Source organism: Canis aureus, chromosome 26 (assembly GCF_053574225.1).
Source record: "Canis aureus isolate CA01 chromosome 26, VMU_Caureus_v.1.0, whole genome shotgun sequence".
NCBI classification, from domain to species: domain Eukaryota; kingdom Metazoa; phylum Chordata; class Mammalia; order Carnivora; family Canidae; genus Canis; species Canis aureus.
This window is the reverse complement of record NC_135636.1, coordinates 29496426-29524044: the sequence shown is the minus strand read 5'-3', so window position 1 is coordinate 29524044 and position 27619 is coordinate 29496426. Positions and strand designations below refer to the sequence as shown.

The following is a 27619-nucleotide window of genomic DNA, read 5'->3' as shown; positions in this document are numbered from 1 at the left end:
ATGGCGACATTGTCCTTCTGTACTCACTGGAGCAGGAGCCTGCGTAGTTCTCATAGAGGGTAGCCAAGAGCTTGTTCTGTGACTTTTGGAAGATAGGGACCACCGTCTCATTCAGCGGGTCCTTGTTTTTCTCCAGCCAGCCCACGATGCTGTAAGGCACCTTGCAGAGACCAGACAGGTGCTGAGCAGGGAAGGGGGGTTGTGCACTAAGAGCAGGGAGGAGGGCTGGGATTCTGACAGGCACCTACCACGCCTGCGTAGTGGACCACCTCAAAGTGGGCCTGGTATTTGCGCTTCTTGTCAGGCCGTGGCTGCTGGAAATTGGGTGATTTCCCCGCGTGATTGTCATACAGCTTTGCCCGAAAGCTGGCGTCTGAGGCCTTGGGGAACATGCACTCCTCCTCCAGGATGGACAGGATGCCCAGTGGCTGGGGACAGGGAACAAGCCTGAAAGGCTGCCCTGAGGCCAACCCCATCCTGGCTGGGCCAGATCCCCATATCCTAGAGCCCCTTCTTCTGGAAGCCTCCCCATACCCCTAACCCCCTGCTGGGAGGAACAGAAACCAGACAGGTACCCAGGAGTCCTGTCTTCTAAAAGAGAAGTTTGTGGTTTGGCTGCCAGGCCCCTTCTCCAGCTCTGGGCTGTCCTCTGTGCTCCCAGGGGCCCAAACCCAAACTAGCACCTGTTGCCACTCACGTCCCGACGTCTGTGCTCATTCTCTCTCTCTCTCTCTCTCTCTCTCTCTCTCTCACACACACACACACACACAGTATAATTTAAAAAAAAAAAAAAAAAGGCAGTTTAAATTTTGGCTTCCTCACTTACTACCAGGGGGCCCTTAGGCCTCAACTCCCTAACCTGCAAAGTGACAAAATGAATACTTTCAGTGCTGATTTCACAGCAAAAAGCTACTGAGCACCCAAATGTGCAGATAACAGAAATGCATAAAAATCACCTGCTGCATGAACTATTGCTGCTTATTCAACAACGTTCAACATTCAAAACACATTTTCAGAGAAAAACTAAGATGAGAAACAAATGTGGGTCTATGGAAAAAATGTACGCCCAGGATAAAGGGTTTGGAGACTCACCAAGGTGCCCAGATACAGGCTGTACGAGGCACAGATTTAGTGGGAAACATTTTTTCCCTCTTCTGATTTTTCAAATTTTCTTTGATTTTTTTCTTCTCATCTTTGTACAATGGGGACATAGGTGTGACCAATCAAATAAAGAAGCCAGTGGACCCAGTCCTGCTGCCCCCAGGGCAGTTCTGAAGGTCCTAGGAAACTGTGGCTGCAGTGGAGCCTTAGGAACTACAGTCGTGCGTGCCCATGGGGCTGCTGTCAACAGTGCTGGGGTGCACGCTCACACAAACTCACCAACACACATTCACACCACCTCCAACACACATTCACATCACCTCCAACAAACCTACTCACATCCATGCACGCTGCCATTCACACACACAAATGGAAATACAGTCATAGCCACACTCAGATACACAAGCTCACATCAAAGCACAATCACACACGCACATGTATGCTTGCACACATTCTCTCACCAGCCAGCACATATTTCCTCCTGCCCCCTCACCACACCCACACTCCTCTTTCCTTGCAGTGACTTTGGCCCAGGCCTCACCTTCTCGATGAGGTCAATGCAGGGCTGCAGGTCCAGGCCAAAGTCGATGAAGACCCAGTCGATGCCCTCCCGTTTGTACTCCTCCTGCTCCAGCACAAACATATGCTGGTTGAAGAACTGCTGTAGCTTCTCGTTGGTGAAGTTGATGCACAGCTGCTCGAAGCTGTTAAACTGCAAAGGGAGGTGCAGGGCTCAGCAGTCGGGGACAGGGAGACCCACAGAGGATCAGCAATGTGCATGACTTCACCCCCACCTCCAGGCAGAAGCCCAGGGCTCCTACCCCTCCCCACCCTGGGAAGAACAGAGCCCAGGGGCGTAAGCCTGCTCTCACCTCAAAGATCTCAAAACCAGCGATGTCCAGGACTCCGATGAAGAACTGACGGGGCAGCTTGGTGTCCAGGGTCTGGTTGATCCGAGACACCAGCCACCGGAACAGTCGGTCATAGGTGGCCTTGGCCAGAGCCCCCACGGCAAACACCACCTGGAGGTGTGGAGAGGCTGGGCTGGGACCTGACAGGGAGGGGTCCCTGCCCCAGCTGTCCCCAGGTGGGCTTGGCCCACAAGCAGCTCACCTGCTCCACACTCTGGCCCTTGGTCACATATTCATTCCCCACACGCACTCGGGGGTGCAGAAGGCCTTTGAGGAGGTCCCCACTGCTGACCCCCATGAGGTAGGCAGCCTTGTCAGCACCTGGCAGGGCAGACGACTGGGTTGAGGAGGAGGAGGCTAAGAATAGGCGCACTTGGGGGCTCTATGGGCCTCTGCCTGGGGTCAGGAGATGGAGGCTGGGAGAGGTTGAGTTCAGGGCAGGTGAAAGATATGGCTGGGGAGGGTGGTGAGGGTCTGGGGTTGAAAAGTCAGGGGTTACAATCAGAGCCAGGTAAGACTGAGGCCAAAGGCTGTGGACAAGGGTTAGGGGTAATGGTCATGGACAAGGCACGGGAATCAGGGTCAAGGTGATGACCAGGTCAGACCAGGGTCAGGACCCCTCACTCTCAGTGCCGTCGGCCTCAGCCTGTTCCTCCCGCTGTTTCTGCTTGAACTTCATGTTGCCAAAGTGCAGGAGGGCCCCCACGATCTTATAGCAGGCACCCTTCTCATCTCCACTGAAGCCCAGGATGTCCATGGCATGCTGTGGCAAGGGAAGAAGCATTAGAGAGGTCCAGAGGCCGGCTAAGGGAAGGGCACGGGAGCCACTCCAATCTCTACCCAGCCTCACACATCCCTGCGCCATAGGCACCCGCTCGGCCCCTCTCCCACCACAGATGTACATCAGTGGCCATGAGCTCTTCCCCATCGTCCATGTTGTCCACGGTGATGACACCCTGGCTGCAGAAGTGGTAGTCATAGGGGTTCATAGACAGAAGCAGCATATCTGGGGGATACGGAGGAGCAGAGTGGGTTTGTCTGGGTTCACTCAGCTGTTGTCCCAGCCCCCATCCCAGCACAGTAGGTCCTGGGGCCACCCTGCAGGAGACTCTAGGGCCCTCCCAGGACTCCCCGTAGCTGAGTTTCTCACCCCCTCCCCCATGCTCGTGGCTTTTTTTCTTTGTGGTTCTCTGAGGAATGAGCCCAGGCCCCATGCCGGGTGACAGGGCACAGGGAGGACCACACTCTGCCCTTTTAGGGCTTGCAAGAGAGGGGAACTGCTGGGCCGAGACAGAGCCAATGCTTCCCCCTTGGTGCTGGATGAGGCCTCTCCAGACCCAGGACACCAGAAGGGACAACCTTGCCAGGGCAGTGACACCAAGGGGCCTGTTCTCCAGTACAAGGAGAGAGCTCAACAATAACCAGAAGTCCTGGCTAATGAGCAAGGGGAGAGTCCCAGTCCCCCCGCGGGCTCTGACTCCCACTCTATCCATCCCTGACCCTCACCCTGTAGCTCTGGCTTCTTCCCCGAAAGGATCTGGTAGTAGACGTGGTAACCACGCTCACCAGGCAGCTGGAAGATCACTCGGGACTTCTCCAGGAGATCTGGGAGAAAGAGGGGCACTGGCCTACCATCCCCTGTACCTCCCCAGAGTGGGTCACCCCATCTAGGGCTGAGGGGGCAGGGAGGAGGTACCCGTGAGGGCCAAGGGTGTGGAGAGAGGCACCGTGTCCACACAAGTGCCAGACGTACTGAAGGGTGTGTCTCTATCAGCGTATGCGCAGTCATGGGAATTTGTGTCTGTAGGTCTGTGTGTCTGTTGGGGGGGGGTCTGCATTTGTCCTTTTTTTCATCTGTGTTTTCATTCCTTCACCCACAGAACACGCTCCTTCCCTCCAGAGCAGACCTGGTGTGTTGGTGTGTGAGTTTGCAAAGTAGTCAGTCAGGGAGTGAATTAAAAGGCTCCCTGGTCACACACCTGCACTTATCATCAAGGTCTGGCCATGCATCCCAAGGTGGGGAATGGTCAATGTGGGGCCTCTCTGCACATGCAGCCTAGGACCTGGTGTCTGAACAGTGCAGCTCAGTCAGGTGGGATGGGCAACAACCCCCAAGAGACAGGAGGGTAGGCTTCCAAGAAGGACAGGGACTCTATGTGTACATGAGTCTGGGGCCGGGGGGGGCAGAAAAGGACTGAGATGGGGTAAGGACTGAATCACAAAGCTCCTGACTGGCCCGATAAGGATCTGCGTCTCCATTTTAAGGTAATAGAATCTAGAAAAGGTTTTTAAGCAGAAACATAATGTGATCACATTAGTGTCTGAGAAAATATTGCTCTGGCTATAAGATCAAGCAGAGGAACAGAGGCTGGGAGGCCATGTGGAGGCTGGTGGAACGTTACAGGTGAGAGTAAGGTGGCAGAGGCTGGGCAGTGGCCAGGGGATGGACAGAAACAGGTGAGAGCCCCAGGGACTTGAGGATGGATCCTCAATCCAAGCAGAAAGATCCAGGTCTCTGTCCCCCATCCCCACCTTTTCCCACCTTCCCCTAGACTCACAGCTGTCGATATCTGCAGATGCCAGCTTCCCAGAGGGACCAAAGTGAATGCGGATGAACTTGCCCTATGGGCAAAGGAGTACACTCAGCTGAGGTCCAGCCACCTGGGGGCACTAGTTGCTGAAAGCTCCCACCACCTCCAACTCCCTGCTGCTAACCCCCACCCACCTCTCCCATGGTGGACACTCACAAAGCGGGATGAGTTGTCATTCCGCAGGGTCTTGGCATTGCCAAAAGCCTCCATAGCAGGGTTAGCCTCAATGATTTGATCCTCGAGGGTGCCCTGGTAACAGCAGGGTGAAGGGCCCGTCAGCCCTGGTGCCACTGAGGGGGGGACCAAGGTGCCCAGTGGTCCTGGATATCAGCCTATCTTGGACCTCTGGTGGGGAAAAGGAAAGGGGGCTCCCCAGGGCTTCATTATCATTGCTTGCCCTACTCACACTGACCCCATACTTACCCCAGTCTTCGTAGCCAGAAATTGCTGGAGAGAGAAGGAAGACAATGTTAGAACATATGAGGTCTCACGAGGCCGGCGGATGGGGTGGCAGTGGTTAGCAGGACAGTGAATGTTAGTCACCCAAATGTGTAGCCCCCACCCCCACTCCCAGAACCTGTCAGCACTGTTAGGAGAAATGCTAGAAAGTGGGAGAAGACCTGGCCCTAGTCAGGAGCCTGAGGCAAGGGACTATGTCTCGGGATCTCCTCCTTGTAGCCTTTCCCCTCCCCCAGTTGTCTCTGGCCTCTTCTATATCCCTTCATTTTCCAAACTCCAAGAAGTGGCCCCTGCCCCAAAGCCCTAGATCTTCCTGACTAAAATCTACTCCCCTTTAGAGCCCAGCTCAAATGCCCACTTCTAAGGAAGGCTTCCCTGTGCTCTGATGCTAGAAGAGCCCTCTTGCTGCTCAAACCTTCTCACCCCTCACTTCCCCGGGTGAGAGTCCTTCACCCTTTTCCTTTGTATTGTATGAGCTGCACCTGCGTACTATTAGACACGATGGCCCTGCCAGGTGCAGATTATTGGTCCTAATTTGCAAATGAGGACAGTATGACTCAGAGCAGGGGCATGATCTCCAGGCCGTGTGGTGAGTGAGGGGCAGGGTGGGCACTGGGCCCAGGCATCCTGCCTCCTATGCCACCATAGCCACTGCAGGTCTCGTCTAGAGGGACTTGCTGGATGGCGAGGATCTCCCTCCCCTCCTCTCTTGGACTCATCCTTGTTTTCTGTCCATGTCCCCTTCCTTCCCACCCTGGCTCCCTACAGCCTGGGGAGGAAGGGAGACAAAGGAAGGAATGGATTCTGGAATGCCCAGTGCCAGGCCACCAGAGTACTAAGGTTATTCACTCACCTCCAGGGAGCCCAAGACTTAAAAATCCCCCCAGAGACATGGCTGGAGGGACAGAGGCCGGGGGGAAATGGCAAGAGCCCTCCTCCTGAGCTCTGCCCCACACACTCATGTCCAGGCCTTTTGGACAGGGCTCTCTATGGCAGATGTAGTCAAATTTGGGGCTGAGAGAAGTGGGGGGGCTGATGAGGCTTTTAAGTCCCAGCATCCAGCGACCCTGTGAGCCAGCCTTTCTTTCCACCTCCCTTGCCTGACACCCCCATGCTCCACTGTGCAGGTTTCCTTTCTGCCCCACCCTTCCCAGCTGCACCCCTGCCAGCTCTGACCTCTCCCGTTACTGGACCAAGCCCCAACTTTCTGCAGCATCCTCAGAGGCACTGTGGGGGGTTCCAAAATGGGGTGAGGGAGGGAGGGAGCAAAGAGCACCAAAAAGTCAACAGCAAAAACAAAACAACAAAAACAACCACAACAACAAAAAAACAAAACTGAAAGGAAAAACAAAAACAAAAGCAAGAAAATCAAATGGGGAAAAAGGAAAAAGCAAAAAGAAAAACAACTTTAAAATGGAAAAAAGCAACGAAAAAGAAGAAAGAAAAATGCCCCAGAATAAAGCAAGGCTTAACAGGACCAGGAGTGGGGGCTGGGTGGGAGGTGGCCTTGGGCTTCTGGAAAGAAAAAGCAGCCCATTTCGGGGTGGAGGGGCACACCCAGAACTCTGAAGAGCTGGCTTTGGGGGCTAGGAATGAATGTTATACCGGAAAACAAAAACAAAATATTGGTTCCCCATTATTTCAGAAATTTCAAAAATCCGTACAGAAATCACAGGGTGAGAAATTTCCCCCTGACCCTGGCTGTTGGGAATGCCAAGTGCCCTTGGCTCTGGTTAGATTCCATATAAGCCTGCTTTTTGATTGACAGGTAATTGTATCTTTAGAGCATGAAAACCAAGAAAATAATCACTTCATAGTAAAAGCAGCCTATTTGGTAAACTTTTTGAAAATACAAAAGTCAGGATGGAAGGCAAAATTACAGAAGAAGTTTAGGAACAACTATGGTCCAGCCCCTCTGTGTTACAGATAGGGCCATTGAGGCAGGCCCAGAATTGGGTCCCATGGTATGGACGAGGCGGTCACAACCTCTCTCCTGGTCAAGTCTTGCTCAGGCCAGAGTCCACCACTAGGGTGGGAGGCTCAGGCAGGGCTAGAGGCTCTGGGGAATCAATTTTTAAAAAAAGAATTAAAAAAAAAAAAAAAAGAGAGAGAGAGAAAGAAAAAAAGAAATAGTGAGAAGCAGTGGGAAGAGTGGGGAGCGGCGCCCGTGTGGGCGAGTCTTACGGCCTTCTTGCCCGGCCCGTCTCCCAGGGCAGCGACGATGGCAAAGTACTGAATGACCCGCTTGGTGTTAACCGTCTTACCGGCCCCCGACTCTCCGCTTAGACGACACAAACAGGAGTCACCAAAGCCCATCTGGCCACTCTAATCGCCCCCACTCCCCAACACCCCACCCCTCAAGCAGGGCCACTCTTTCCCCCACCCAGCTCCCAACTCACGACCCCCAACTCAAAACCCTCCAGAGACAGATCAACCCTCAGAGGTGCGGAGTTGTTTACAAAGCAAGCCAGGACAGAACATCCATGTGAGATGAGAACACACGTGATGACGCCACTGTCTACTGAGCACTAACTTCCTGCCAGACACTGGGCCAATTGCTTTACCTGTCCTGGCTCATTGAAGCCGTTAGAATCCTTGTAAGGCAGGCACCATTATCACCCCTATTTTATGGGTAAGGAAATGCGACTCAGGGAAGTTACATAAATGTCCCTGCTGTGTGCCAGGCACATACATTAACTCACTGAATCCTTACAGCTCTGCATGGTAGGTAGGTAGGATTGTTCTGCTCTATGAGACTCAGGGGCCCAAGGGTACCAGCAGGAAGTAGACATGTGAGAATTTGAACCCAGATCCTTCTGATTTTACAGGCCTTGCTTTTAACCACCCGGCTGCATACACACACACACACACACACACACACTCTCTCTCTCTCACACAATGTCCACACTGACTTGGCTGGACATGAAACTGGCATGTAAGAATTCCACCACTTTCTCATGGGGGCAAATGAAAAATCAAAGCAAGATTCAGAGACAAGGAGATTGTAAGGAGGAAAGAGAGAGTAATCTCCTCCCTCCCAATGAGCCAGAATCATAATTCCCCAAAGATCAAGGGGACTAGGGGAGTATCACAGCTGGTTATCACCCTGGTGCTTCCCTTCCCTGGTCACCGGGACACAATGCATCTCCCCCGGGCTGGGGGCAGAGAAAACGCTCTAATTTAGCTTCAGCAGGATGCCAGCTCCAGGTGGTAAAATAAAAGCCCTGCCCTAAGCATTTCGGGGAAATTATTTTAGTTGCACTCCCCTCCTGCCAGGTGGCCAGCACTTCCCACCACACCCCCAGAGCCCCACACTCACGTGATCAGCATGGACTGGTTCTCTCGGTCTGGAGGAAAGGGGAGGAGACAGAGAAGTTAGCCAAGGTGAGGAACCAGCCACAGGTGGAACACTGAGTATCCATGGCACTGGGGCAGCCCCTCCACCACCCAGGGCCAGAAACCAGAAGGACCAGGTGGGATGTCCAGACTGTGGCCAGCTCCCACTTGGAAAGATGGGTCGCTATGCTGGACACTCCAGCAGGATCAAAAGGAAAGCAGTACACGTGGAGGGAAAGGGGTCCTTTACAGAGGCCTCACTGGAGCAGAAGAGGTCTTGGGTGAGGGGAGAGGAATCAAGGCGGCTCTTACTGCGCAGCATGTCATTGTAGGCGTTATCTGCCACTGCATATATGTGGGGTGGGGCCTCCGAGCGGCGCTTTCCCTTGTAAGCAGCCACCACGGAGGCCGTGTAGACCGGGAGCCATTTGTAGGGGTTGATGGTGACACAGAAGAGGCCCGAGTACGTCTGAGGAGAGAATGTAAAGTGGATTATTGGAGGCCAAGTTCCCATCCTCTGGCCCCAGCCCTCACGAAACCGTGACCCTTGCCACATGCGCCAAGGAACCACTTAAAGTGCCCCGCCACGCCCTCCGTGGCTCTCCTAGCCCGCAGCCCTGCTCCGGCCCCCGCAGCCCGGGGCCCCACCTCCACATTGCCGCGCCAAGCCTCCCAGCGGCAGCCCCACCCCTACACTCCTGGAGCCGAACCGCCCCCAGCCCCGCCCCAGCGCGGGGCCCCGCCTTCCAGGGCCGTGACGTCACCCTACCCCCGCTGGCCCCGCCCCTCCCCCGGGCCCAGGGCCCTCGCGCAGGGCCTCTTCCCCTAGCCCCGCCCCTGCCGCTATGGCCCCACCCCCGCCACACACAGCCTGGCCCGCGGCTCACGTAGATCATCCAGCGAGCGTAACGCTGGCGCAAGTTGTGCAGTACTGCTGCCTCGTTGAGGTGCGTCATCATGGCCATGTCCTCCAGCAAGTCAAAGCGGGGAGGGTTCATGGGCTGCAGCTCTGCTTCGCGCACCATCAGCATCTGTCCGGGAGACCATATCGTGGGAGACCTTAACGTGGGGTGGGGTAGTAGGCGGGCAGGAACCTACTGACCTCAGCCTCTTACCCCTGTGCCCTCCCAGACCCCCTTTCATTCCGTGCCCGCTAGCGAGGAGCTGCACCCCCGGGGACAGAGAAGTTAGTCTCAAAGAGGGGAGCCAAACCTTCTGGTCTTTGGTCTCCACGTTGACTCTGCCCCCAGTAGCCTCCGACTTGATCTCCGCCTCCACATAGGCATCCTGTTCATCAGGTACCCAGACCCTCTTCCTCCCTGGTTAGGGGAGAACATTGGGGTTTGAGAAGGGCTGAGGCACATCCAGGGGTGGGGGGCCAAGCTGGGGTTCTCAAGCCATGTCCATAGAGCTGTGCCCCTCCCATGAGCCCCTTGGTCAGGATGCAGAGAATACAGAGAAGATCCTTCCAAATCCAGGTTCCTGGAAGCGCAGAGCTGGGAGAGTCCACAGGGATCTCTTCAGAGGATTCCCTGACTGAGGTAACAGTCCCTCACCACCCTGGATTAGCACTTGGGTTCAGATTCCTGCCTTTGCCATATCTACCCTGCGACCTTGGGAAAATCCCTCGTTCTCTCTGTCAAAGGCAAAATGTTATGGTCATCTCCTGACATTCCACATGGAGCAGCCCACAAAACCAGGCACATAGTCCTGGGGGGGGGGTTTGCCTCCCCCCATTTCGCTGCAGACTCAAACCTACTGCTCCTACTTCTGTCTTGTGTGCATTCCTGCCTGGCCAGTTGGCCCCCAAACTTTAGGGAGCCCATGTTTCATGGTGGCTAAAGGCACAGACTCAGATTGCAGACCGCCAGATTCCATTCCCTATCCTGCTACCACCACCAAGTATCTTAGTCAGAACCAGCTACATAACTTGTAGGCCCTGGGGTTAAAGTGCAGGCCCCTGGTTAAAAAAAATTATTACAAATTTCAAGATGGTGATAGCAGAGTGTTAAATCAAACATGAGGCCCTTCTAAGGATGATGCCCTGTGCAACTGCAGAGGGTGCATGCCCATGAAACTGGCCTTGGCCTTGGTCCCCACCTCCCCAGGTTACTGAGATGGCACATGGAAAGTCATCCACTCTGGGCCTGGCACAAAATAAGCACTTGATACACATTGCCTATTGTTATTATTGTCCTATGAGCAAGCCAGGTCATAAATAGTAGTCTTTATTCCTGTCTTTGGCTTTGGCTCTATGGAAAGCACTAAAAATAACTCTAGCACAGGTTTTATGGACACTAGCCTACATACATACCAATCACTCCCACCTTAGGGGCCTCAGGCTCCAGCCACAGACACTGCTCCAGCAGACAAGGAATACTGTCCCATTTTACAGAAGAGCAAACTGAGGCTTGCTCGCAAACATGCAGTGATGTGCACAGGGTCTCTGAGAATGTACCGTTAGGACCCCAGACTCTGAGGGAAAGGGCCAGGGCTAAGGCTGTCAGGCCAGAGTGCTCCCTCAGCCCTGAGCTCAGTGCCAGCCCTCCCCAGTCCCAGTCTGAGTCCATAAGGGCCACACTGTGGCTGGACCATTCTGTCTTCACTTACCATCCCACGGGACAGTGTGCACCTTCATCAGGTCCTGATAGCCCTGGCGGAGGTAGCGGGCAGACTCCCCAAGTTCACTCACATCCATCATGGCAGTGGCACTGAGAGGTGGAGGACGAGGGACTAAAAATCTTGGAGGTTCAAGGCAGTCCAAGGCATCAGGCACTGGAAGACGGCAGTGATGGAGGAACTGAGGGACCAGGAGCCCAAAACTGGGACATGATTCATATGGCCTAATACTCAGTGGAGTCCCCATCTCAGCCTCCCTGATGAGCCCCCAACACACACACACACACACACACACACACACACCAGTGCATCCTTTCCCACAGATACAGAGACTCGTGCCCACCCATGGGGACCCTCACCCTTTGGTTCCAACCTCAACCCTGATCACCCACCTCAGCACCACGGTGAGGGCTGGGAGCTGGGCTACCCCTTTTATTGCCACAGTCAAGGTCAGCGGAGGAGAGCTATGTCAGCAATCTCCACGTGTCACAGCCCCCCCAGCCTGGCCACAGGACACAAAAGGCAAATTCCCTTTTATCTCTACCAGCACAGCCCCTGGGCTATTTTTACCTCCCATTGTCATGGGATCACAAAGGCGGAGAGAGACACTCTTACTAAGAGATAGGGAGGCTGGGATTCAGAGACCAAGGGGGCAGGGACAAAGCCATGAGAGATCTGGGAAGACTGAGGAGCTCAGAGAGAGAAACTGAGTCAGTCACAGGGAGTCTGATCCACCCAGAAAAACACTCACACCCTCAGAAACAGAGAGCAAGGAGACTCAGAGAGAGGAAACTATGGAATGCCTTCTGGGACTATTTGGCACAATTCTCTTCATACATCCAGGGAAACTGAGGCCCAGAGAAAAGAAAGCACTGGCAAGTCTCACAGATAAGCAGTAGCAGAGATCAGATCAAAAAGAGAAGCACAGAAAGTGAGACATCCCTCTCCAGTACTTGCATTGCGTCTCTTTCCTCCCTACCTCTGTCCCCATCTCCCCAGGGTCCCCTGGGGAAATCACACATGAAGAAAACTAGAGCAGGGACCACAGGCTTAAAGGAATAATTTGGCTGAAGAGAAAGCAAAATGAGGAAATTCAGAACACCTAGAAGACATTCAAGGTTCACAGGAAACCAACTTCTCACTGTTAGCCCTATCCTGCACCCCACTCTTAACAGGGGTTGGATGTGCTGGCATTCAGTCTGTCTGGTATGGGCTTCGGAATACATCAGGGCGCTTCCAGGCTCTCCTGTCCATCACCCCATTCAGGCCTTTGTGATACCACAGAATTTCAGAGTCAGAGAATCCAAGGATCCTGGAACCTGAGACAGTGGACGTGTAGAAGTACGCAGGTCCAGAGCCAGGATGCCAGCTAGATGTCAGGCTGAGCTCACGCAGAGAAATCCTCTGTACCAACTGACTACCAATTCCAAATACGCAGATATATCTATATTCTATAAAAGATATAGAAATAATTTCAAAGATACATTTCAACTGTATATAGTTCAAAACAGGTAAAACTAATGTAGGAGGATAAAAGTGGTAGTCCTTTGAGGGAGAGTAATGAATGGATGAGGCACGAGAGAAGCTTCTGGAATGCAGGAAACACTATATACTGAGCACAGCGGTAGCTACACAAGTGTGTTCACTCTGTAAAACTAAATGAGCTGTACATTTAAGATGTCCATACTTCAGTGCATGTATGTGACACAAATTTTGCAAAAAGTGCATGGCCAAATTTGGCAATGTCTATTAAAATTACTTATGCTCTGATCCTTTTAGGAATCAATCCTACAGATACTTCTCCATGTTATGAAATGATACAGGTCTCCTTTGGGTGACATTTAGGTTGTTCCCAGTCTTTTTGCCATTATAATCAGGGCTACAGTGAATATTGTCACATACAGTCTGAGTTTTTGCAAAATAAACACACCCAATTCAAGAAACAAATTACCGACACCTACTCCTTTTTTTTGTTTTTTTTCAGATTTTATTTATTCATGAGAGACACACAGAGAAGAGGCAGAGACACAAGCAGAAGGAGAGAAGCAGGCTCCCTGTGGGGAGCCTGATGTGGGACTCAATCCCAGGTCCAGGATCACATCCTGGGCTGAAGGCAGGCGCTAAACCACTGAGACACCAGGTGTCCCAGCACCTACTCTTTCAATCACTACTCTTTTACCTACCATCCTGACTTTTAACGTCACAGATTAGTCTCCAAAAAATTTTTTTAAAGATTTTATTCATTTATTCATGAGAGACACAGAGAGAGAGGCAGAGACATAGGCAGAGAGAGAAGCAGATTCCCTGTGGGGAGCCCTGATGTAGGACTCGATCCTAGGACTCTGGGATCACTTCCTGAGCCAAAGGCAGACATCTGCTCAACTACTGAGACACCCAGGTGCCCCTATTTTACAAAATTTCTATGAATGGAATCCTATATTATGCATTCCTTTCTTCTTTCTTCTTCTTCTTCTTCTTCTTTTTTTTTTTTGTGAGGATATCACTCTGTTTTAATTCTCTTCATAGAACTTAGGTTGTTTCTTGCCTGCCTCCCCACAACTAATGGGCAAGAGCTTGGTATATACCCCCAGCACCTCACAGAACACCTGCACATAGTAGAAAGTCAATAAATCTGTGCTGAGTAAGAGTATGAACCAAACTTGATAGTTTAAGATGATAGGGTTTTGATCTCCTTATGGGGTCAGAGGCTAAGGGACTATGCCTGAGCAATTTATAGAAAGTCCAGAGGGTGGGAAAAACCCTGCTCACTGTTTGAAGATGCTCAGAAGGAAGGGCTTCTTTCCTAATACCTGAGCAATAGAATTAGCCCAGAGAACCAGAACCTCTAACGAGCCTAGCTTATACCAAACATGATGTGAGTCTGAATTCTAGAATTACCTGCTCAGTGTCTAAACCTGGGGCTAAGAAACCAACCAAAAGAGAAGCACCTAGGTGGCTCAGCAGTTGAGTGTCTGCGTTCGGCTCAGGTTGTGATCCTGGGGTTCTGGAATCAAGTCCTGCATTGGGCTCCCTGCATGGAGCCTGCTTCTCCCTCTGCCTATGTATGTCTCCACCTCTCTTCCTGTGTCTCTCATGAATAAATAAAGATAATCTTTAAAAAAAGAAATTAAAAAACAACAACAACCAAAAGAAATGGGTTTTGAATTGCCCTCTAAGTTTGCTTCTACTGCACAGGGCACACCATCCTGCTGCAGTGAGCTTACAGACAAAAATGACAAAACACCGGGGAGACCCAAGACACACCTGAGAGAGGCACCAACTGCCACAGTCTGCAAGGACTTAAATTTGGGACCAACCTTACATATGTGAAGAGCCATCCTGGAGCAGAGGAAGTCCATGTGATTTGTGGTGGCCTCAAGAGCAGGCCAATGGGGTAGTCACAAGGGAGCAGTTTGGATATACACACAGAAAAAGGGGCTTTCTCACCCTCAGAGCCAGTCAGCCATGGAAGAGGCTGCCTGGAAGAAAATGAGCAACAGCGTTCCTGCCAACAGCAATGGGGAATCATGCAGGGCTTGAAGCTTTGGATTGGGTAATCTCAGAGATCTGCTCCAACTTCAGGACCCTAGGATTCTAGAACCTCCAGAAGCTTCATTTCTTCATAACCACCCTCACATCCCAACTAACCCACCCAGAGTAACCAGTGTAGACAGTCCAAAGTCCTTCTTCCTGCCTCTTCTTCCCAGGATTACAAGTACAGAGTCAAGACATGGGTGCACCTCAGTTTGTAATCCTGAGTGTTAGAATCCAGGAGCAGAAGACTTGAGGCAAATATGACAAAATGTACACAATGCTTTGTTAATTGTTCTCTGTACTTTCCTGTATCTTTTATTACCTTCCCCCTTTTTCATCTCCAATTAGACAGCAGGGCATAAGAAATTAGGAGTATCAGGGCTGAAAGAGAAATCATCTCATCTAGACCTTCAGGTGAGCTGAGGGCACAGAGGCCCTGATAGGGACAGAGGGAGCCCAGGCCAGACTCTGGGATTCCACTCCCAAGGTTAGCTCTCTAGCCCGGCACATGGAAACCCATAAAGGAAAAAGCAGCTACGGTGAGGACTGGCATGAGGACAGCTAGGTCACCTGCAGCCTGGCCTACAGTGTGTCTACCTTCCTGGGCTGCAGGGCCTTTGACTGGAAATCGCTCTGAGAACTGCAATCTTCAAGGGATTTAATGAAGGTGCTGATGGTGCAAGAAAGTTCAGCCTCAGTGCTCCCAGGCCCCTAGACCCTGAAGAGGAAGGGCAGGATCCAGGGTAGACAGTAAAGTGGCCAAAGACAGAGACAGGCAGTCTTAGGATATAGGGGCGTGGGGGCCAAACTGGGCATCAGGGTCGAGGTGCTCCCAGTTTCTGTCAAAGGCCTCAGATCAGCAGTTGCCAGGAGTCCTGGAGCTCACAGCTTAGTAGCAGCCAGAACTGGAGGCAGCTACTGAGCCAGGGCTATTTGGGGGAGACTCCCATGAGCAATGAGCTGATAGGACAAAGCCCAAAAGGGACATCATACCTCCAGCCTCTCTTCTTCTAGCCCAAAATGCCACTGGAGGAGCTGAGTGTTAGAAAAAGCAAGGGCAGACAGGGAGACAGAGAAGATGTGATTTGGGAGCCATACCTGGCCAGAAATGTATCGGTCACCAGTGCACCTCAGTGCCTGGAAGTCCTTCTTTGATAAAGATGCTGAAGGACTCTTCAAATGTTAGTTCATCTGGGAGAGACACATGAATCCAATTCGACAGGCATCTGGCAGCTTCTGTGTCCAGGATGGGAACACAATACTCCTTGTCCAGGAAAGGAGAGACACCCAAAAGAGGTGTCAGAGTGGAGGCGTCTGAAGGACAATAAGCAAGTCTGACACCTAGACGGGCCAAGAGAGGGGCATGACGACCAGACCCCTTCCCTCACAGAGCAGCAGTCAATAAACCAGCAAATATGTTTTCCAGGGTAATTAAAGATGGTGGCATGGGCTCTGAAGGTACTATAGTAATGCAGTGGAGGGTCATGGGGGTGTACACTACTCAGATTGGTCAGGAAGGGCCTCTCTGAAGAGATGACGCTTCACAGTGAGACATGAAGGATGGGAAGGAGCCATGCAAAGAGCCAGAGGAAGAATATTCTGAGCAGAAGGAACAGTTAATACAAAAGCTGTGAGGTAGAAAATAGCTTGGTGTGTTTGAGGCCCTGTCACAAGGCTAGTGCAGCTGGAGCGGGGAGCAGAGATGGGGGGAGGGTTTTACAAGGTGAGGTGACAGAGGTAGGCAGGGACTGGGTCACCGAGAGTCTTGTAGGACTTGGAAGGGACCCTGGACCTCACAGCAGGTACAGCGGGAAGCTGTCAGGGCAGGAGAGTACGTGGTTCAAGTGTGAATGCTGACCGCCCCGGCTGCCATCTAGAGAATGGGCTGGAGGCAGCAAGGAGGCCCTGGTCATCCAGATGGGAGGAGGGCACCGAAGGCAGAGGGGAGGGGACGCAGAACAGGAGCCCAAACTCCAAGGCCGGAGCAGCCCCCCAGGGAGGCCAGGCCGATCAGAGCAGTTGAGACTAGACTGTGAAGGGCTTCAGAAGCCAGATCAGGGTTTGGCGCTTTCTCCTACAGGAGCTGGGGAACCATCAAAGGCGTTTGTACTTTATGTTTCTCATCAAAGAGCTCTGAGCAAGGACATCTGACAGCGTGGTCAGATTTATGTGTTCACAAGATCCCTGTGGCAGCTGGTGCGGAGGAAGGACCTAAGGGATGACACCGGTGGCAGGAAGACTGGCTTAGGAGGCGGCTGCCATAACAGTCCAGACGAAAAGCAGTGAGGCCCCAAAGACCTGGGGGCTGCCCTGCTTGTCCAAGGCTTGTCCCCCTCCTGGGGCCCTGGCAGCTGCAGAGGCCCCGAGTGGGCCCCAGCTCTGATGCTTGCGCAGAAAATAGGATAAGGGCTGCCAAGAGGCATCAGGGCTGTTTATCCGGAGGAGAGATGCCTCAGCGTGGATTTAGGGCTAAAAGGTTACTGGGGGGGGGGAGAGTGGGGGGGACCAGCTGTCCCCCATCTTCACAAGGGACACACAAGGGAGGGGACTGTGGCTTCTGCTGCAGCAACAGGGAGGGAGGTTAGACACGTGAGGGGAAATGTCCTGATAGGCACCAGAGGACGAAAGGACCCTTCAGAGATCATGCAAACCAACTCTCGCACTGAACAGCTAGGGAAACTGAGGCACAAAGGAAGAGACAGATCCTTGTCTGAGGCCACATAGTGAATGAGACCTATGGCTAGAGCCAACAGCACAAACTCCCCCTTCCAGAGACCCCAGGGGCCTCCCGGATCCCTCCCAAGCATACCTCAGACTGCTCTAGAAGAATCTGGGATGTGTTTGCCCCCAGAGAGAAGTGTGCGTGGGAAGCCCTCTTGGAGATAAAGGGATGGACAGAAAGACTTGTGCTGGACTCAAGCAGTCTGGAGCTCTGGTTTGCTGCATCCTTGAGTTCAATCTCTGCCCTAGGCCCTCACTGTCTCTGCCCACGCCCCCACCACCCCCACCAGTCTCAGTGTTGTCTGCATTTGGTGGGGGTCTCTTGTAATTCTCATAGCCTTGGTCCTTCTGGGTCACCCTGTCTTTCTCTGCCCTCTGAGACTCCGTATTTCTTTGTCTTGGCCTCTGACTCAGTATCCCTAGGGCTGAGCTGGACTGGACCAAACTCCCACCTACTCTACCTCACTGGTAGAGTGCCCCCATGTAGACAATGCTCGGGCTCAGTGCCCAGGCTGGAACAGGTGACAGCAGCTGTGGATCTATCTATAGCTCCCTTGCCCTTCAATTGTTCCCAACTTCAAAAAAGGGCTGGGGCCTGGATTATACAGGCACCCCCCACCAGCCTTGCTGAAATAGATCCCAGGGGGCCGGGGATGAGTGAGGCTCATGGGGGCCATGTCATGATCTCTTATAAGTATCTACCTCTGTTTGGACTTGTAGCTCTAGGCTGTGAGGCTTTTCAGCTCAGAGGCTGTGTAAGGAGAGGACCAGTGGCTAAGGGAGCAGAGTGTGTGCAAACAGCAGACCTGTACGTGGGTAGGTGAACATGTGTGACAGGTGTGTTTCCCTCCTCCTGCTTTGGGTGACAAACACCCAGGAGCACAGGATGCCAGTTCCATAAGGGCAGAGACCTAATCTTTTCCACTTTCTGCCTGAACTGGGCCATGGCGAGTGTTCAACATATATTTCTTACCTTGGCCTTTACGGAGAGGGACGGCATGCTATGTAGTGAGAGGACCCAAGTATGAGAGGCAGTGTAGGGTAGTGATGAAAAATACCTTCAGTAAAGTCAAACTGCCTGAGAATCTGCCAATTACCAGCTATGAAATCTTGGGAAATTAACCTCTTAACAATGGAAATTTGTTACAAAAAAAAAAAAAAAAAGTACCTACCAACCACACAGGATTCTGATGAGTATTTTGAGTTGTAACATCTGAAGTGCTTAGAATAGTGCATGCCACAGAGGAGAGACTCAGTAAGTTTTACTATTTCCAAGATACATCATTAAGTGAAAGAAGTGAGGAAAAGAATAGATGGATATGGTATCACTCTGTAAAAATGGGGGGAGAGAAGAATCATATATTTGTGTGCCCACCTATGAAGGGACCACCTTTGCTGGTAAGAGTGGTTGCCTCTGGAGAGCGGAATAAGTGGCTGAGGGCTAGGGAAGGGAGGGACGCCATTTTTTTCCCCTTATTTACCCTTTTATACCTTTGAATTTTGAATCATGGGTATTAATTACCTATTTCTTAAGGATTTGCTAAGTGAATATGGGTCACTTCCTTGAACATGATCCTTGAAAAAGAATGCTCCTATTCTGTGCCAATGGGGAAGGCCTGGGTGAGGGCCGGGCTTCAGGGTGCAGGCTCATTGCCCTCACCCCTAGGTCTGAGTCTCTGGGACACCCTCTTACCCCCAGCCCAATAGCAGGCAAGGTATATCCATGCAAAACCATCCCAGAGGGGTGCCTAGGTGGCTCAGTGGCTGAGTGTCTGCCTTCAGTTCAGGGCATGATCCCAGGGTTCTAGGATTGAGTCCCATATTGGGCTCCCCACGGGAAGCCTGCTTCTCCCTCTGCCTATGTCTCTACCTCTCTCTCTGTGTCTCTCATGAGTAAATAAATTAAATTTTTAAAAAATAGCAAAAAGTAGACCAGAGGGAGGTTTCCCAGTTTCTAGACCAAGCAGCAGCAGAGGTGGAAGGGGCAGTGGAAACAGGCTTCTGCCCTCTTCCCTGGCCCCAGCCCCCAACTCTTAAGGCAAGCTATTCTTGGAGGCCAGATAATGCCAGCAGTTGTTGCTGCCCATATCAGCTTCCAGAACCACCAGCACTGAGAGGCCCAGTGCTCCCCCCACCCCTGGTGTGTTGGCCTCCCTGTCAGGTGTGGGACTCTTGCCGCTTTATCCCCTGCACCACACACAGGCCGCACATGTTCTGGCCACCACAGGTAAGGAAGGGGACTGGGTAGTAGGCTCCTCCAAGACTCCCGTTGCCTGGCAGAGTGCAGGGTATCCCCCTAGGAGTCACAGTGCAGATAGACACTCTGGCCCAAACCCCTGATCTAAACTATGCTTAGACTATGAATGGAAGGGGTGGGGTCTATGGACACAGGCTAGACAGGAGAGCTAGGGTGAGGGGAGGGCGGAAATGGTAGCAGGGAGAGAGCCTGGGAGGGCCAGTATATGGAGGAGGGAAAAAGCCAAAAATAGGTCTGGAGAAGAGATGCCAGAAGAGGGTCTGATAGCACTGGCTCTGGAATCAGACTGTCCAGGTCTGCTTCTATTTGTTATGTGTCTACTTACTTTTCTTCTTGGAGCTTTTATCAATTTCCATGATAAAATGGGCATAACCTTATTTCTTGTGGTTGTTATGCAGAGTCAACGATAGAATACATGTAAAAAGCTTAGCCTGTGACTGACATAGCTAAGCACATCTAGATGTCTGGTGATTTTATCCTTAGCTCCATAAGAGCAGGAATGCTTCTTTTTTCAGCTCTGCACCTGCAGGGACTAGACTGGCACACATTAGGACTGCTTCCTCAAGTCCTTGCTCTGCCATTCACAAGCTAAGTGACCCAAAGAAAGTTACTTAACCTCTCTGAGCTTTGGGTTCCTTCTCTGCAAAATGAATAGGTGAAGAATACCTGCCCTATAATGTTGCTGAGAGCAACAATAAACTGAAGTGCTTATCCCATGGTAAGAGGTCAATAATGTGAACATAGGAACCCTGTGACTATGGGTATGTTAGGGTAGTATGGTGGACAAGCCTTGGGTGTGCCACTCTGGGGATGGAATTTGAAGCAGTGCCCATGGCAGCAACATTCTGGAAGAGACATTCTAGTGGGACCACCATGTGGGAACAAAGTCCCAGAATCTCCTAAGACCATAGCCATACTACCTCCAAAATCTTGTGCCACAGCCCAGGCTTTCCCTAAGAATCTTAGTATCAGAACAGGCTTATTCCAGCCAGGGTCAGCTTCCCACTTAGTTGAGTACAACAAACACCCTCTGATGTCCCCCAGATCGGGACTGGTTCTGGTCTTGCTCCTAACGCCCAGGGGTCTGTCTAGTAGAAGAGACAGAAATGGAGGAGGCACGTTAATAACAATAGGCACAGGGCCTCCTAGGGGAGGAGCACTTAGCCCAACCTGGTAGAGCAGAGAACAAGGGAAGAACATCTGTCCTTCTCCAAAGGCCAATTAGAGGTGGAGTGGGAGGTTAGGGTGGGGTGAGTGCACCTCTATCCTTACCCTTATAATCATCATCAGTCAGCTCAGGAGGTAAAGGATAGAGAGAAGCTCAAAGAGTGAAATTCAGAATCCAACCCAGTGGGTCTGCCCCGGATCTTCTGAGGTATTATGGTGACTCCACATTCCTCCACATCTTAGAGTGTACTGCCCACCTCTCTGTGGAGCTGGATTGCAAACTTAAGGGCAAGAGGCCTCCTTGCACATAGCCCTCAGATTTTTTTATATGGGTTGAAAATGCTGTTGTTACAAATATCTCTACTTGTCTTGCCACTGAGGACCTTAAATTTGGGCCTTAAATTTCATTTTTTAATGGAAATTCTTTTAGGTAACTATATATTCACAAGCAATTATAAGAAATAATACAGAAAGATCGCCTCTATTGATACTGATACAATCCCCAAGCTTATTCAGGTTTTCCCAGCTTTACATATACGTGTGTGTCTGTATGTGTGTGTGTGTGTATTCAGTTCTATATGATTTATCACCTGTGTAGGTTCACAGATTCACCCCCACAGTCTATATTCTGAACAGTTTCAGCAACAAAAAGGTGTTACCCTTTTATAACTACACTTTCCTCCTTCCCATTGTTAACCCTGCAACCTCCAATCTGTTCTCCATTTCGAAAACTGTCAATTCATAAATGTTATATAAGTGAAATCATACAGTATGTAACTTTTAAGATTGGCTTTTTTCCACTCAGCATAATACCCTAGAGATTAATCTACATCAATAGATTGATGTCGCCTACATCAATAATTTGTTTCTTTTTGTTACTGAGTAGTATTCCATATCACAGATGTACCACAGTTTATTTAAACTTTTACCTGTCGAGGGATATCTGGACGCCCCTCCTGGACAGCCCTCAGTTGGAGGAGCTGTCTCATCACCTGTGTCCTATGGGGCTAAGGGCACCCATATCCTCCAAATTCTTGTTCCATCTGTCTAGGAGCTTCTTGAGACCCGGAAATGGGCAGATTCCATCCTGCATCCCCAACAGCTAGCATAGGACTTTGTACAGAAGAGGTGCCCATATGTGTGTGCCAAATGGGCTGTGTCCACCAGGATAGGGACACCTGCCTCTCAAGAACCACCTTCTCCAGGGCCTCTCACTTTGCTTCCTGCTGTCCCCTTCACACCAGGCCCAGTGGATACCATGACTTGTGTTTCTCATTCACCCAAGCTTGGGCTTTGCTCTCCTGGGTTTATCTGAGCTAGGCTAATAATACGTTACAGTGCTTACAAGTTCTGGAGCCAGACTGAGTGAAAACTCTCAGTTGCTTTATCTCTTTGGTTCCCTGTTTGTCATCTATAAGGCAAGAATAATAACAGCACCTACTCCATTGGAATTAAATGAGATAATAATCATTTAAAAAGGCACAGGCCTCACATAGGAAGCATTTAATACACAGTCATTACTATTCATTATCCTTATCATCACCCCCAAACTCAGGACCATAAACAAGAGAAATACATACCACCAATATAAACACAATGAGAAGGTTCCCAAAAAAGGTCATTCCTAAGGCTGTGGGACCCCATTCTCATCCTTACAAAATTCCCTCCTGGCTTCTCTTTCTCTCTGCAGCTCCTTCCCTTCTTGGTGAAAGTTCAGGGAGATGGAAGGGCAAGACTATAGCCTCTTCCTGAAGAAAGGGTCCCATCATTGATGTCAAGGTGAAAAACGCCTTCTCTCATATATATATGGCGTTGTCAGGCTCACCCAGCACTTCCCAGCTCCAGAGTCTCCCTATAAACAGCCAGCACAGTGTAGGCCCAGAACCCTGCCACCATCTAGCCACAAGCAGAATCACAAGGGTAATTCCTCAAAGCCCTGCATCCATTTTGCTTTAATACACCTATGCATTCAACTATGTACATATTTACTGAAAAATAAACTTTGCTATTAATCTGGGAAACTTCAAAGAAATACCATGTCATACCCACTAGACTGGCAAAAACAAAAAAGCCTGACAATACTGAGTCTTAGTGAAGATGTAATTCCAATCCAACAATCTAGCAATTCTAATATATTACTGGCAAGAGTGCAAATTTATAAAACCACTTAAAAGAGATATTTTGTATTATCTAGGAAATCTGAATATGCTCATGATCTTTAACACACTGTACAAGGAGGCAGTGTGTTAAAGGCATATTAGATGGTTTACCATTTGTAATAATAAAATACAAGAGACAAACCAATAGACCATTCACAGGGGCGAAGGTAAACGAAATGTGGCTTTTATGCAGTGAACCTATGGAGCAGTGAAAATGAATGAACTAGTCACTCTTATCAACATGGATGAGTTTCCCAACATAAGGCTGAATGAGAAAACAAGCTGAACGATAATATATACAATGTTACCAGTTAAAGTCCAAAAAACAGGAAAAATAGCATCAAGTATTTAGAGACACATATACCTAGTATAAGGATTAAAAATGCATTGGATCTACCTCACACCATATATAAAAATTAATTAAAAATTAACCAAAGATGTACATGTAAGAGTGAAAACTGTAAAACTCTAGGAAGACATAGATATAAATCCTCATGATTTCTGATTAGGCAATGGTTTTTTAGATATGACAGAGCACAAGCAACCAAAGAAAAAACAGATGAATTGGACTTCTTCAAAATTAAAAAAAAATGTTTTTCAAAGGACACTATCAAGAATTTGAAAAGACAACCTACGGAATGGGAGAAACTACTCCTGATAAGAGACTAATGTCCAGAATATATAAAGAATTCTTACAACTCAATAATAAAAATATGACCTAATTTCAAAATAGAAACTCTCTTTTATTAAGTGAAAGAGAAACTGAGTCAAAGACTAGTCTAGGAGTAGAATGATGGTTACCAAGGGTTGGTTGGGAGTAGAGAAAGGGGAATTGTTTAATGGGTTCAGTTTGGAGATGCTAAGACATTCCAGAGATGGATGATGGTGATACCTGCACAACAATGTGAATATACTTGATGCCACTGAACCATACTTAAGTGGTTAAAATGGCAAATTTTAAATACCTTTCATTATAATAAATTTTTTTAAGTTAAAAACAATAGGTAAAAGATGGGAATAGACAAAGGAGATATAAAAACAGCTGAGAAGCACTTCTCAATATCATCAGTCATTAGGGAAATGCAAACTGAAACCACAATATGACACTACCTCACACCCACTGGGATGGTCATCATCAGACAGATAAGAATGAGAGGTAAGGATGTAAAAATTGGAAGTCTCAGACACTGCTGGTGGGAGTGCAAAATAGTGTAGCCATTTTGAAAAATGCTCTGGCAGTTCCTCAAGAAGTTAAACATAGAGCTACCCTGTGAACTAGCAAGTCCATGCCCAGGTCTATTCCCAAGAGAATTAAATACAGCTGCATAAAAACTTGTATATGAATGTTCATAATAGCATCATTTATAATAACAAAAAGGAGAAACGGCCAAAATGCTCACCAACTGACAGCCGAACTAAATGTGGTATCTCCACACAATGGAATACTAATCAGGCATAAAAGGAATAAGATATTGGTATAAGCTACAGCATGGATAAACCTTGAGAACATAATGGTAGGGCACCTGGGTGGCTCAGTGGTTGAGCGTCTGCCTTTGGCTCAGGTCATGATCCTGGGGTCCTGGGATCAGCCCTTCATCAGGCTCCAACCTCAGCAGGGAGTCTGCTTCTCCTTCTCTCTTTGCCCCTCCCACCACTAGTGCTCTGTCTCAAATAAATGAAAAAAAATCTTAAAAAAAAAAAAAGTGATCTCTATACCCATTGCGGGGCTTGAACTCACAACCCTGAAATCAAGAGGCACATTCTCTACTGACCAAGCCAGCCAAGCACCTCTCCCCATGGGTGAAATGAGAGCTGGATTAGAAGCTTGTTAGTAGAAAATGTCTAAGTGTCCTGGGGCGATGGGAAGGAGTGTGCCTTCCCTTTATCAGCCCACAGTTTCAAGAATTCCTTATGCACAATGAGAACACAGACCTGGAGTCAGCCCTGGTGCCATCAATCATCACAAGTGGGCCTAAAGTAAAGCCCAGCTGAGTCTCTATTTCTTCTCAGTAAAATAGGGACAGTAACTTCTCCCTCCCAGGTTTATGGTGGGGGGTGTAAATGAGATAACACATATAAGGTGTCCGAGATAGGCCTGGCACACAGTAAATCCTCAACACATGGGACAGTCCTCACTGTGATTCCACAGGCATTTCCTGAGCAGCACTGCTGGGCCAGACCTGTGCTAGGGGGCTAGAAGACAGAGGAATTCCACTGAGTGACCAAGTGATGGCCCCCAGCCAGGTGGGGAGACAGCCTCATGAACAATACCAGGCAGGGTGATGTTATTGCTAAAAAGAGACAGCAGCCACGTGTACACATGCAGACCATGTGCACTGTAAACCCCAGGGCGACAGATATGTTCCAATCAAGAGGCCCAATACAGGCTTGGCAAGAGGCCCTCATGAGGTGGGGGAGGTGGGATGGAAGACACATACAAAGTGAAGGGACTGGACTCCCTTCACACTGCAGTGTAGCCCTCCTGGTCTTGTTTCACCTAATTCAGACTCAAATGTTCCCACAAGCCCCAAGAGCAGAAACTCAAAAGTCCGCTTTGGGAAGCCTGAGCTCATGGTACACACCTAAGTGCATGTGTGGGGGCACAGTGGCTAACAGTGGGAAGCTGCATGATCTCTGGCAAGCCAGGACACTTCTGCAAGCCTGCAAGTCCCCAGCTATAACATGGAGGTAACAGTACTGATCTCACAGGGTTGTGGTAAAAAGTGAGACAACAACTGTGAAGCCATTAACCAAGTAGCTGGCACCTGGTGAACAGATTATTTAATAAAGATTTGCTATAGTTAAAAAAAAAGATTTGTTATAGTTAGGGGAAAAAATAGATTCCATTTTCAATGGGAGGGCAATGGGATTCAGGGCAGTGAGAACCCTTGCTCATAGTTACATGGCCAGTTTAGGAGTCAAGATCTGAACCCACATCTGACACATCAAAGGCTCACTGCATCATAATCTCCCTCTGCTCCAGAATCTTCAGCAGGCCCGCTGCAGTCCACTAAATGGAATCTACCCTTGCCATGGAGTGGGGAACTAGCAAAGGCTTGAGGCTAGAGAGACCTCAGGAAAAACTCCCCATCCCTGGGTTCCTTGATCTGGGACCCCCAAGTGGGCCCAAGGAGACCTGTGAATTCCTCCACATGGTTTGCAAAAAGTTTGTGTCTAGGAACACCTGGGTGGCTCAGCGGTTGAGCATCTATCTGCCTTTGGCTCAGGGCATGATTCTGGGGTTGGGGATTGAGTCCCATATTGGGCTGCTCTGAGGAAGCCTGCTTCTCCCTCTGCCTGTGTCTCTGCCTCTCTCTCTGTGTCTCTCCTGAATAAACAAATGAAATCTTAAAAAAAAAAAAAAAAAAAGCTTGTATCTAATGGAGATTCTCAAAGGAGTGTATCACCTCAAAAGTAACAAACTTCTGACTTGATCTCACGTGGCACGTTTTCTTATCTACCCAAAGAAGATGCAGTATCTACCTTGAAAGGCTATGAAGGGATTAAAGAAAGTAGTTTATGAAAAGTATGTGAAACATCCTAAGTTTTCACCTAATGTTGGTTACCCTGCCTTCCTCTCCCCAGCTTATTGCTATCATTTAGCAAATGTCATTGAGCATCTACTATGTGGCAGATACCACTCCAGGTGGTAAAGTGGTAAACAAGACAGATGTGCCTGTTCTCGTGGAGCTCACATGATGGAGAGAATCAGACTAAATTAATAATTTCAGACACTAGTAAGTGCAATGAAGAAAATCATAGAATAATGTGATAGAGATTGATGGGGCAGGGGTGGCATCTGCAGAGGAAACATGGGAATGACAAGAAGGAACCAATTATGCCAAGATTCAAGGGCAAAGCATCAGGGCAGAAGGAGCAGGAAAGACAGTCTCACTTGAAAGACCCTTGGCTGGGCAGCCCGGGTGGCTCAGTGGTTTAGTGCCGCCTTTAGCCCAGGGAGTGATCCTGGAGACCCACATCGGGCTCCCTGCCTGTCTCTCTCTCTCTCTCTCCGTCTCTCATGAATAAATAAATAAATAAAATCTTAAAAAAAAGAAAGATCCTTGGCCAAGAGCCCCTAACTCCCAATTGCACCACAAACTGAAAAAGTCACGTAACTTCTGAGGCTCAGCTGCCATGTCTACAAAATGGGAAGAAATGCACCTTACCTGCCACAATGTGGGGGCCTCCACCAAAGGGCTGTTAAGGTCTGGGATCTTCCCCAACTTTCACCAATAGACACCTGATATTCATCATTTTGGCACCCATCTTGGAGGCGGGGACCTGCACAGATAACCCTGGGTCATGATTTTTAATTTTTAAATTTCATGCTGCACAAATAGTTTCCTTGGTTCCTGGTTAACATGGTGGACTTTACCTGCACCTGGGGCCTATTATCATAACTGCTGCTTTAGACTCTCCCTCAGTTATAAAGGCAAACAAGGGAAGGGCATCATGGAAACACTGTTATGCCCATAATCAGACCAGCTATTGCATCCCTCCCACCAACAAGATTGGAGGACTCAGTTTGTCCTGTAGACAGAGAATGTACAAGCTTTATTTAAGGAGCTGGAAACATCATGGCCCCTGGGTTGGGCTTCTGATTTATGATCATTTGTAGTTCTCCTTCCTAAATGTCTCTTTAGCATGTCCCCTTCTTTCCATCTCCTGAGCCACTACCTCACACCTTAATACCCTCTGAGCATGCTCTCTGGCCTTAGTATCCCCTCTTACAAACCATTTGCCACACTGTAGCCAGCACCT

The 27619-nt window shown here is 49.7% G+C and overlaps 1 protein-coding gene across 6 annotated transcripts in view; it reads right to left on the bottom strand.

Moving 5' to 3' along the window:
• Positions 1 to 27619, bottom strand: part of MYH7B (myosin heavy chain 7B) — a 40647-nt gene that overhangs the window by 11693 nt on the left and 1335 nt on the right. For 2 of the 6 annotated variants that reach the window (XM_077872859.1, XM_077872860.1), the window contains exons 2-19: positions 27025 to 27139; positions 11009 to 11173; positions 9611 to 9717; positions 9286 to 9429; positions 8711 to 8867; positions 8382 to 8409; positions 7247 to 7343; positions 5027 to 5050; positions 4760 to 4852; positions 4571 to 4634; positions 3519 to 3617; positions 2915 to 3018; positions 2637 to 2775; positions 2215 to 2333; positions 1974 to 2123; positions 1643 to 1813; positions 249 to 428; positions 28 to 160 (exon numbers count right to left, since the gene is read on the bottom strand). In XM_077872859.1, the coding sequence (XP_077728985.1) occupies positions 28 to 160; positions 249 to 428; positions 1643 to 1813; positions 1974 to 2123; positions 2215 to 2333; positions 2637 to 2775; positions 2915 to 3018; positions 3519 to 3617; positions 4571 to 4634; positions 4760 to 4852; positions 5027 to 5050; positions 7247 to 7343; positions 8382 to 8409; positions 8711 to 8867; positions 9286 to 9429; positions 9611 to 9717; positions 11009 to 11099 (1900 nt within the window). In that variant the 5' untranslated portion in view covers positions 11100 to 11173; positions 27025 to 27139. Of the gene's footprint in view, positions 1 to 27; positions 161 to 248; positions 429 to 1642; positions 1814 to 1973; positions 2124 to 2214; positions 2334 to 2636; positions 2776 to 2914; positions 3019 to 3518; positions 3618 to 4570; positions 4635 to 4759; positions 4853 to 5026; positions 5051 to 7246; positions 7344 to 8381; positions 8410 to 8710; positions 8868 to 9046; positions 9134 to 9285; positions 9430 to 9610; positions 9718 to 11008; positions 11174 to 11409; positions 11498 to 27024; positions 27140 to 27619 lie in introns of those variants that run through there. The other 4 variants (XM_077872861.1, XM_077872862.1, XM_077872863.1 and 1 more) reach the window with 4 other exon arrangements.